Source organism: Eleginops maclovinus, chromosome 18 (assembly GCF_036324505.1).
Source record: "Eleginops maclovinus isolate JMC-PN-2008 ecotype Puerto Natales chromosome 18, JC_Emac_rtc_rv5, whole genome shotgun sequence".
NCBI lineage: Eukaryota > Metazoa > Chordata > Actinopteri > Perciformes > Eleginopidae > Eleginops > Eleginops maclovinus.
In genome coordinates this window covers 24,091,327-24,103,104 of record NC_086366.1, presented here as the reverse complement: position 1 = coordinate 24,103,104, position 11,778 = coordinate 24,091,327, and the positions used below count along the sequence as shown (strand labels likewise).

Here is an 11,778-nt window from a genome sequence, read left to right as displayed (position 1 = left end):
ATAAAATACACGTTTGGAATTTTTCTGATTTCTGAAATAAGGTGCTTAATACAAGCTTATGAGATGTTCACATTTTGTTCTAAAAGAAAAAAATGTTTGTTTTTTTCGGTTTTAACTGTCTCATAAGTGGCGGCTAACATTTGACTACTAAACATCATCACTCTGAACATGAGTCTGCCTTTACCTTAGTGACATGATGTAAAGTCATGCGACCCTGATCTACTGTAGTTAGTGTACAACAGTAGCCTACATTATCTACTTCAGGAGAGTAGATTTACGCTAAAACGATTATAAAACTGCTGTTAATATTAAGAGATTATCCTGCGGGCAAAACATGTAAGTATAATAAAAGGCTGTCTGCCAGAGGGCTTTTAAAAACCAAAAGAAACTAAAAAAAAGAAAAGAAAAAGTGCTTTTACTCAGGGATGCCCTTCCAATGCTGATCTCTGGGTGAGCCTACAAAAACAAGTCACCACTGCACCACTATGGATCAGAAAAGTGTTGCTAGTTTCTTGTACGTACGTAGGCATTTGGGCAGCTTCTGATTCCACTTGGGGCCTGAGGACCCTCGATTGAAGCAGGTGAGGAGGCTGTTGCCAGACAGAGTGAAGCCCTTGTTGCAGATGTACTGGATGGTTGAAGCCACGGTGAAGTGAGACCCTGAAAGCACCCGCCTGCTATGCTCCACCTTCCCAGGGTCAGGGCATGACACCACTATGACGGACAAGAAAAGAAAGTTTCAAACAACATGTTCTGTCATCCTTAGTCTCACCTAGATGGAAGATATTACTTTAAAACATCGACACATTCACGCGTATGAAGTATAAATATACCAATATATGAGAAAGTTACGTTTAAAAACCCTCTTGTTCTTAGCATTAGCTTAGCATTCTGAAAAACACATCCTCGGAACCAGTGCAGTATAGATGGGAAAATGTGCATTGCATTATGGCAATGATCTGGCTGTAGAAATTCACCTCACATTACTGTAGATAACATTTGGATATGATAAAAGAAGCCTTGCCAACTTTGCTTGCATTGCAGGTCAATATAAAACATTGAACGCCTCTTAATTTAGTCAAATGGTGAGAATCAGGAGTCAGTCCAGCTCTGTTTGTCTGAGCCCGGTAACAGGGGCCCACCGAGGCGAGATTAGTAAATGAGTTGTGTCGCTCCCGGCGTGGGCATGCCTGTTGTGGTTCCAGCAGCAGGAGCCAGAAACACAGCGAGTAAGACCGCCATGCTGGAGCCGAGTTCCCCGCCTGTAGCCAGTGAGGCAAATCCCCGGAACATGCCTGTGTTTATATGAGTGTTTTCCTGCTTTTGTATTAGAACTAGAGCTGTTAAAGTTAACGGTAATAACGGGCTTACAATAATGTGTTTTAACGCCGCTAGCCTTTAGCACTAGCAGGCTGTGATGAGGCAACCTAATGTAGCTAACAGTGCAGCGAGGTTCCAATCCACTTGCTTTGTTTCCTTCAAGCTCAGTTCAGTTAAATAGGGTGACCAGACGTCCTCTTTTGCCCGGACATGTCCTCTTTTTATGTCCTGTCCGGAGCGTCCGGGGGGGTTTTATAAATTCATGAAAACGTCCGGTTTTCACAGTTTTTCATGGGACCATTAAGCGTGTACTTAAATTGAATGGCGCTTTGCACAGAAGTCTACTGTACTTAGACTTCTGTGCAACAATCGCAAGTGTCCTCTTTTTCGCCACCTCAAATCTGGTCACCCTAAGTTAAATGACTATTTGTCGAAAGAAAATTGTAAAATTATCATAATGTGTTCAAATGTTATCTTGTAAAAAGTATGTTTAGCGGGAAACTTGGAAAAATCCAGGTTGTTTAATATACAATTTATAATAACATGGGAATTATGAGCCGTTTCATTTCAACACTAGCTCTAAGCAACTCATAATGCCTAAGTTATACAAATTGCAAATGCTAAGTTTTATTTTGAATGAAAGCAATTAATGTTTGAATAACATAAAATCATTTATTATATTTGGTTTCAAATTTGGAAAGGGAATCGTAGAATTTCACAGGTGTTACTACAAAATACAAACATTCTGGTATTGTTGCATTCCTCAAAGCAGTACCTGGGAGGGTTTCTTGATAAATCATTTCTTAGTCTGTTGTTAATTGATTTCCAAGATTAATATACATATTTGAGTAAAGAAAGCAGAGTTGTTGACTACAATTCTATGAGCACATGTGACTGAATGCTCCTAAATGTGCTTTGTCTTGTGTTTTTTAACAGATATTAGGTATTCTTTTTATAGTAAGCAATACATTGAGCTTTTGGACTTTTATTGTAACAACAGTATATTAACAATAGTTTTTCCGCATGATAAACAACATTACCACATTGACGGAGGTACTGATCATTTGTTGTGTTTATCTAAAATGATCTACCTGTTGGTGCTAAAAGCAAAATGGACACTCTCTGGTTCTTGTGTGTAACATCTTTCCCATCTCGAGTGGATAATTCAGCAGGGGCAGTTTCTTTTCTTTCTTTTCTTTGTACTGACCTCTTTCACAGCTGGGTAGGTCGCCGCTCCAGGTGAGGTCCCATTGGCACATGAGCAGCTCGGCGCCAACCACCTGATAACCAGGGTAACACTGGTAGGTCACCACGGTGCCCTGAACCAGCTCAGGGTGAGATGTACTCTTCCAACCATTAGAGATCTCTGGCAGCTCAGGGCAGGTGTCGTTCCGAGCTACTTCTGCAATTGTGTGTGTGTGTGTGGGGGGGGGGGGGGACATTAGGAAACGAATACAAGGAAATAATAACAGTCAAGTAGTGTCTTTCTGACCACCACTTACCTAATGGGGAAATCTTAGCTGGCTAGTTTGTTAGGACATTAGCAGATATTTATGGTCTCCTGAGGAGGAGGATCATAACCATAACCCTGATATGTTTGTCTTTATTAGGATTAAAACCATCACTAGTGGATTGGCACCTTTCTGGGTAGAGAGCATGAATGCTAAGATACGGTTTGGATTAGAACGTGAAGGGATGCCTTCATGGTGTGTTACTTTTCCAGCAGTTTGACTGTGCTTTCCTGGAGGGTATTGGTTACCTGATTGGCCTGTTCAATATTCTCTGACACCTGCCAATGTTGCAGTCTTGTGTTTGCATTCCACCGATGAGATTCATGAAGAAACTGTAATAAAAGTGTCCCTTCCCTTTATTCCTCTTTGTAGATCATCAGTATTCTGCAGCCACTCTTACCTCTGAATGTATTAACTTTTATCAGATAAAGTGTGCTGGCCACGGCGTGGTGCTGATGGAAAGGCCCCGCCAACACAGGGGACAGCCTCTTATTGCTTCCATTTTTAGGTCCTATACCTGCAAAAACAAATTCCCTGTTCCTTTCTTTCATTTTAACCAGCTTTCCTTTTCACCACCTTACTCTGCAATGTGCTGCATACTAGGGTTTCCATTTCCATCCATCTAGAAGTATTGTATACCTCTGTAGCTGTACCATTGTAGAATTCACTGATACAGTAATGCTACATCAGATCACCATTGGAAATTATATACATTTATATTGCATACACAGTATTAGTGAGCTAGTTGTTTGAACCTGCTTCCAGTATTTATTTCAAGGCTAACCACCAACAGGTATATCTCCAAAAATTGTTGAGCTAACCCTCTGATAATCACCTGTCAACATTTAGTGTGGTCTACGCTTTTTTTCATCATCCTTTATTATCATACCTGCAAACTCAGAAGGGCTGAAAAAGGTGACAAACTAAACTGTTGTAGGGGGGTCTGGGGGCATCCCCCCCAGCCAAATTTTGCTATTTTAACATGTAAATTAAGCATTCTGGTGTACTCCAGAAAATAAAGGGAAAAGACAACATTTTCTTATGGTAACAATGGCACATTTATTGACCCGTAAACTGGTCAGTTAAAAACATTATAAATGTGAAAAGCATTCAGGACAGGTAAACAGTCAATCCCATTGGCCAAATTTGGCAACATAATATTATCCTTTTGGCCTGGACAAGTCTTTCAAGGGCCCGTTTTCGCTGCTTGGCAATGTGCCTCTTTCGGGCCACACTATCGTTCTCCACCACCTCTGCCCTATTACTAGCAGCACTCGTAGATGGCTGGCAGCCAAACTCAACCCTCCTTTCTCTGATTACAAGCTGATTTTCCTGTCGTTGGGCTTTGTCCCTAGTTCCAGCTGCACTAATGTTAGAACACAACCTCCTATCTACCTCCCCAAACTTCAAATCATCCCTTCTGAACATTTCCACCCCAGTCTGGTTCCTGGTCTGCAAAGTATATTTAACAGTCTGCACAGCACTGAGGGTGGAGATCTTCATTGACGTTGATCGTTGATCAATGATGGTCCCCATGACACTGAAGGAAGACTCAACCAGGGCACCATGGAAAATTGAGAGGGCAGCCTTGACTGCCTGACACAGTGCAGGGTACTTCCCTGTATTGAAGACGACGGCCCACCACTTGACAACATCCTCTCCATGCTGAAAACTGGGAAGCGCCTGGTCAACATTGAAACGCAGAATTTCTTGGTCTGTGTCAGCATCTGGTGGCAGCAGGTGATCCATCATATGTATGAGCTTCCTCAAATATATTCTCTTCATAGCTCTGACCAAAACGACCTGTACTCTCGCTTTGTACACGTTGCCTAGCAACGCCGCGCATGCGCATTATATCCTGCTCCGCTCCGAGTTATCCGAGTCGTAATTAAAAGCAGTTCTTCATTATTTAAGTTAAGCGGCGGTAACGCCAGTGTTAAACACGGTGTTAAACACGCAAATGCCGGTTGGTGTGCGTACGGTACTGAGTGTTTATCGTCCACGGCCGTAATGAACGTGTCGCATTGGTCCATATGTAATGCGCACGTTCTGTTGTTTCCATTGGCATAGAGCTATTGAACATTAATTTTAACAAAGGATACGGATAACATATAGCCCACGGCAATTTTGTCATTGTATGTATAGCCTATATTTTTATTACGCTATCATCATTCAACATGTAGAATCACGGATCAATGATGATCCGTTGCACCACTACTAGCTACTCACTAAACCACACACGGATGTGTATTTGTTCATTACGTGTTCGTTTTCATCCCTCTCATATCTGACCACAATGACATAGCCGCCAGTAATATCAGATAACAGGACTGATGCTGTGGAGATTAGCCTTCACAAACGTCTTCTTTTCGCATTGAACGAGGTGACGTAGAACTGGTCTAGCTAGGCTAACTTTAACACAATTCACTGAGGTTAGCTAGCAACCTAACAAACTGATAAGCTTAAGCTTAACACTTTATTTGGCTAAAATAATTTTACTTCAGCAACGTTAAAATGATACAGCATACAATGTTTTTGCCAGATTAGCTGCTACTAGACTTACCTCAAAACTTGTATCTGTAACGTATCCCGAAAATTGTCCAGAAGAACCACTCGCTGACGACTGAGCACTCCACTCCAAGAGGGACCGATGGGTAAAAGCGCGCGCTGTGGTTTATCTTGCTTATGATTGGTCGGTGGTCGTGGAACGCGAGTCATTTGAACAAAGATGTTATTTATTGTGAAGATAGCAAACTTGTTTCTTGCTCATTATACAGTCGGTTATACAGTCTATGGTTGATCGGTCAGTCGTCGGTCAGCCCCCCCCCCCCCTAAAAAAAACTTTTCGGATCTACACGATTCACGTCAATGACATATTTTGAGTTGAAAACGGCGAATTTCGCCGAAAGGTGACTAGTTTACAGGTATGATTATACAAAGAAATCAAACGGATTCCTCTCAACAGAGGTGGGGGGATAACAAGAATTTCATAATTATGATTTAGAAATGCCTACATAATGTGACTACATTTTAGTTTACATTTAGGATTATATTTTCTTCAGTAACATAGTGATATCACCATATAACAATGGGGCTAATATTGGCTAGAACTCCAACATAATGTACGTGAGTGACTAAGAGGCGGGACATCTCTATGCGGTTGACCAACACAACAGAGCCTGACAGCCAACCAGTCAGAGCAGACTGGACTCTGATTTCAGACAGAGGGTGAAAAGAGGTGCTGCAGCACAGAAAGTATGAGAAAAAGTAAATGAGCACAAGGTTTTCCTCAAGACCAATAACAACTCACAGAGAGTCCCCACACTCTCTGATGCTGTATATTTCATATGTAACACACACTCTTATTGTAATACCATTGCAGCTAAATTGCTCCTTTCATTGCTGGTCGTCATTATACTCCCCTTACAATGTTCAGCGTGTGTTTATATTGAATCCGGGGATAACATTTGACATTCTGAAAGACTGACTATATTTTGATCTAAATTAAGAGTAAAACCCCTTTTCCCTGACCCTGAGGTTTTACTATCGTTTATTATTTTAGAGTGACGTAGGTTGCATTAACAAGCTCCAAACATATATTTTATTGTCTGAATATAGTGATAAGATTTAGCTTTTCTGTAAACCAAAGAGTTTAATTGTTTAAAATCAACCAAAAACCCATTATTACCTGGAGTTCTTCCCCCAAATGCATGTTTTTTTCAAATGTGCCGTTTTGACTGATTTTGATAGAGCCGGACGGATATTAACAAAACAGTAAATGGCTCTCTGATGAATGATCTCTAAGTGGTTGAGAATTCTCTGAGTGCTGGTGCTATGGCTCACCAAAGAAGTGGACTACGAAGCCGTTGCCATAGCCGTACACATTGGTCGCCGGATCGGACTGGAACTGGATGGTGAGGTCTGCGGTAGAGGTGTAGAGCTTAAATCTGGATTTAGATCCTCCATACTGACCCAGAATCTTAGCAGTCAAGTCATCTCCATCATAAAAGGTCATCAGGTCATTCTTCCCAATGTTCAATCTGCAACAGGAATATCACACAATCATTAATTTTCCAACCTGAACTGTTTTAGTCATATTTAGCTTTCTCCATACAAAGGTTTAGCACATAAACACAGGTGGTTGTGAACACACTTCACCACATGTTCGCCTCACCTTTAACTTTTCTCTTGCATTGATTTTTATTTTATTTTTTGTTGTAATAGGAGTGACAAAAATAATGAACCAAATGACAGAATTGGTTAAAAGAGGATAACTAAATAAACTCAAAAAAGGACCTGGTAAATGAAGTTTACAAAATGGAATAAATAACCATGGTATTTAGAAGCTCATATCTCTGACAATAGGTGAGAAACAATGTGTGAGGTATACGAGACAAAACATTACAAATGGCAATGGTGGCAATTAATGTACTTGATTGGTGTTTCTGTTATCAGTTAACTTAATCCTTTTCATTGTTATTTTTGTAATTTAACTAACTATTTAATGTTGGTATGTATGCCCTGTAACATTATAATTTCTTAAAATGCAAAAAGCTATTTTGCATTAAATGATGCGGTCCTAACCCACAGGTCAAACAGCACCACCTCTACAGACCCTTCACACACATACATGCCACTCTGCCCTGTGGGTGAACAGAACGTTACGTTAATGCTACACCTCACAATGGGTTCTTGCATTTTTTAAATGGGGCACGACGACTCCAGGTCAATCCAAGGTTTCTCATTTCTGTTGCATTATTCACAAGAAGCAGCGTGATTCCAGCTTGCTCCTGAGGAAACCATTGCCGGAGTAATAATGTGACTATCCACAAGGTGAGACCTTGTTGATTGCATCATTTATATTTAAAGAACTTAGGTAGTTTGTCAGCCTGGCTATTATCCTCAGTTTGTCCATAATGGTAGTGCTCATAATAACATGTTGCTCATCACCTTTGTTTGGTGGATTACCACCTACATATTTTCAAGAAGACATCTGTGTTTACTTTCCGTTGGACTTAATGACAGCTGTGTAAAGGGAAGTGATTTCATTTGTCATATTGTTGTTTTCTGCAGTTTATAACATGTACCTTGTGTTCATGTGTAATTTCCAGTTGTGGAATCTAATGCAATACATTTACTTAAATGGTGTGCATAAAAAAAACATCCGTAAGGTGAATACTTCTACTCCCCAACAAGATAAAATAAGGTATAATGCTTTTTACTCCATTGCATTTATTTGACAGTGACTGTGCAAGTTACTTCTTTGCTAGTCTGGGTCACATGGTGGGCGTTAGCATCACATTGACCAATTATAACTTGAGCTACACAGCTCTGCTTGTTATTCAATATGCCAATTATGTAATTCACCACCTTCTTCATCACAATAATTCCTGAGTGTGGAATGACCTTGACAAAAACAAGTAAAGATACCGCAGGAAAGGGCAGGCAAAAACACCAGGATGGGAGGGTGTTTACACACAGTCAAAAAAAAGATGAGAACAGACATTTCCATCTGTGGGATGATTTAATCAATATCATGCTGAATACCCACAAATTCTGTCAGTCTAACTGTGATTTGACCATAGCCTGTAAAGCTGGAACTCTTACAAACCACAAAGCTGTTCTTAAATGTCACCTGGGGCTGAGCTATCTCTTTGTAGAGAGAAGATTTAGAACATGGAAGAAATGGCTTAGCAAGAATAAAGCAGTGACATGCTCTTTGCTGTCGCTAATTAATCACCAGCGGCTCCTGATAAAACTCATTAGCCAGCCTGAGATTGAGCTATTAATCACTAAGGGAATGCCGGAAAATCAAAGGTTCAAGAGGCGTGGATTGAATCGACATAGCAAAGCCCGACAGAGTATGAAATGTTTATTTTTGACTTCTTTTCTACCCAACACTGGAATATGACAGCAACATGAGGTTGTGAAAATATGCAAACTGCAGTGGGGAGTGTTTGTCTTTCCATAGGCAGATGGATTTTTTTTTTGTTGCCGCACACAATTCTTACTGAGGTGTATAACGTTCCTGCCTTAGGCGTAAAAGTAAATAATAACACAATTTACAAAGCTCCTTTAAAAAACAGGGTTACCAAGTGATTTACAAATTCAAAATACGCCGCAACATCCTTCACCCCTTTTGCATGAGAGAAAACAGGTCCAGCAAATACAAAAATCTAATACAAAATAATAATTGTATTTAAAGTTGTACAAATTATTTTTAGTAGCGATTTAGAAGAAATCAGCTAGGTTGCAGACAGGACAACTGTTCCAAATAATTGTGGCTCTGCTGCAAAAGTACAGTTCCCTTCAGTTTGTATTCTTAATCAGGGTTCTGATGTGTTGCATAATGGGAGAGAGATTGCATGCATAAGGATAGGTGCAGAAAAGTTCACAGTCTTTTGGTAGAACCAGCCCATGTGGTGCTCTAAACGTAATGAGTAAAACATTCAAATCAATCCTGAAGTGAAAGCTAATGCTCGGAGCTACAATTGTTTTTATAGAGAGGAAATTGAAGTGTTATGGTGTCACAAACAGAACTTAAGTCCAGTAGGATCAGGGCAGAACATTTAACTGCATTGAAAGCATTGCACTGGGAACTGAATCTTCAAGACAGCATTATTTTCATCTTCCTATACCTAACTTCCATTTACAACACTCATTTTACAACTCTTAAGATGTTTCACCTTAACATCCTCAACATAATTTATCCTTAACTTCTACTTTTTAACGCGAAATAACTGGAAAAATGTGTTGTCCTTTTGAATGACTTCAGCTAGTCCTAGAAAGCATATTAAAATGAGTGTGCCATCTTCTAAACTTATTGTGTTCTATGTTTATTTGATTGGTAACGGATAAAGCCTCTCACCTGCTCAGAGAGCGAAGCGCATGAGAAATACCGCCGGCTGGAGTCAAATTTGTTGTGATTAAGCCAAACAAGACTTTGTGCGGATCCGCAGTGCATCTGTAGTGAAAAATCAATCACAGCCTCCACTCCCTGACACTAATTTGATTTAGTTCAATTTGAAAAAAAACAGGTTTGAGTTTGGCCTGGCCTCCGGGACCAGCTGCCAACACATTTTTCTCCAACTATTCACTTCATCATCTGCTACATCCATCTCTCAAAAGTCAGAAAATTCAAGATGAGAATGGCTGGAACTATTTTTGGCTGGTTTTATACAGCCTATCAAATACACCCTGTACACAGGTAAAATCATGTCAATATAACATTTATTTTTTAAACAAACAACGTATAAATAATAGCAACTTATTTCAACTAGGGCAATTTGTTGTCCAGAATGAAGACAATTGGAATAGTGCAAACAAGTGCTTTGTCATTGAAATGTATTTTCATCTTAGCTTTTACCTCCAAGGGTTTTATAATCAAGCCTAACCCCAACTTTGGCAGCAGATATTTTATTTCTTTATTATTGGTGATGCAAAGATAGGGGATAATAGCTTTATTTGCAATAGAATAAACAAAATGTTATTGGCAACATATTTGCATTAACAGATCAACGTTCTTAAGCTTTGGACACTAATTCGATCTTTGTTCTGTGTTTTTCTAAAAGATATATGATGAACATGTATAACATTAATTGAAATAAAGGCCTAGAGCACCTACATAATTGTAGCGTCATGGTAGCATGATACTGTATGAATTTAAACTTCCTATTACCGGTATATGAAAATCCTCCATGTTGTTACGAGTCTAATTAACCTGCACTATTTGAACAGACTAACAATAATCATATTAAATAAGTACAGATTAATAGCCTTGTCAGAAAACTCAAAAAGAGAAAATTACAAGATTGTATGGCACTTCCCCTATATTTAACAAAGATTTGATATACACAAGTTTTTTTAAATATCTGAACCTTCAGTCTTTCAGAGTTCTGTTTTTACCATCAGTCATGGCAGAATCTTTCCGAACTGAGAAGTCTTTGACAGCTATTGTTTTCCTGGACAAAAGAATATAACCTGCCATACAAAAGAAGACAAATTTGAATGTTGTGTGTCTGTCTGCAAATACTAACAAAGTAAACAAGCAAAAATAACTATCACACTGGCTATGCTGTTTCACTTATATACAACATAAGACCAGAATCCTGAGAAATGTAGGACACCCCAATGAAGATGAGGCATGTTGGGTGGACATGTCTCCAGGCTTTAATGTTCAAAAAGATCTTTATTGTTCTCATACTGTCTGTGCTGCAGCACCTCTTTTCACCCTCTGTCTGAAACCAGAGTCCAGTCTGCTCTGAATGGTTAGCTGGCCGGCTCTGTTGCTATTGGTCAACCCTTTCGGTGTCTTGCCTATCACGTCCAATGTGTTAGAGTGCTAGCTAATAGAAATGAAAGTTTCAGGCAGGGGGGGGAGAAAAAAATCCCTCGAGTTAACTTTGAGATTTTAGCCTTTGCAGACACAGAAAACCTATGTAACACAGGAAAGGGAAACCCCAAAAAGCTAAATAGAGCCTCTTTAAATGAGTGTGTCAAGGCACATTTAACAAAACTGACATCACCATGTGACAGTGTATCCTTTAATGCAGACTAATTAGCACAACAGGAGCGGTTATTTTAAAGGCAGCGTTTTTCCATCCAGAAGCAGTGGACAGTAGGCTATAGTTTGTGGGATAGAGGGTGGTTTCATTACTTTTACTTCCCATCCTTTAACTTTAATCACACATTTCACTCCATCCTCTTTCATTTGAAGGCCATCCATAAAAGTCATTTGATACACCCTAGTGATAATGTCCCGACTGCCATCATACAGATGGAGGAGGAGATATGTGCTTGCACAGATGCCTGTGAATTGTGAGGAACCTATATCCAGAGATCTGTTAAAGGCCTCATATATCTCTGTACACTTTCTAACCCTGATGGCTCTGGGAGAAAAGCTGCTATTGATAAGCTTCACCTAAACGCTCAGACACCTGCTAGGCAT

The 11,778-nt window shown here is 39.7% G+C and overlaps 1 protein-coding gene across 2 annotated transcripts in view; it reads right to left on the bottom strand.

Annotated features, from left to right (window-relative positions):
- sez6b (seizure related 6 homolog b) overlaps positions 1–11,778 on the bottom strand; it is a 157,730-nt gene that overhangs the window by 13,556 nt on the left and 132,396 nt on the right. For both annotated transcript variants that reach the window (XM_063906573.1, XM_063906574.1), the window contains exons 10-12: positions 6,675–6,871; positions 2,528–2,722; positions 523–714 (exon numbers count right to left, since the gene is read on the bottom strand). In XM_063906573.1, coding sequence (XP_063762643.1) covers positions 523–714; positions 2,528–2,722; positions 6,675–6,871 — 584 coding nt within the window. The remainder of the gene's footprint in view (positions 1–522; positions 715–2,527; positions 2,723–6,674; positions 6,872–11,778) is intronic.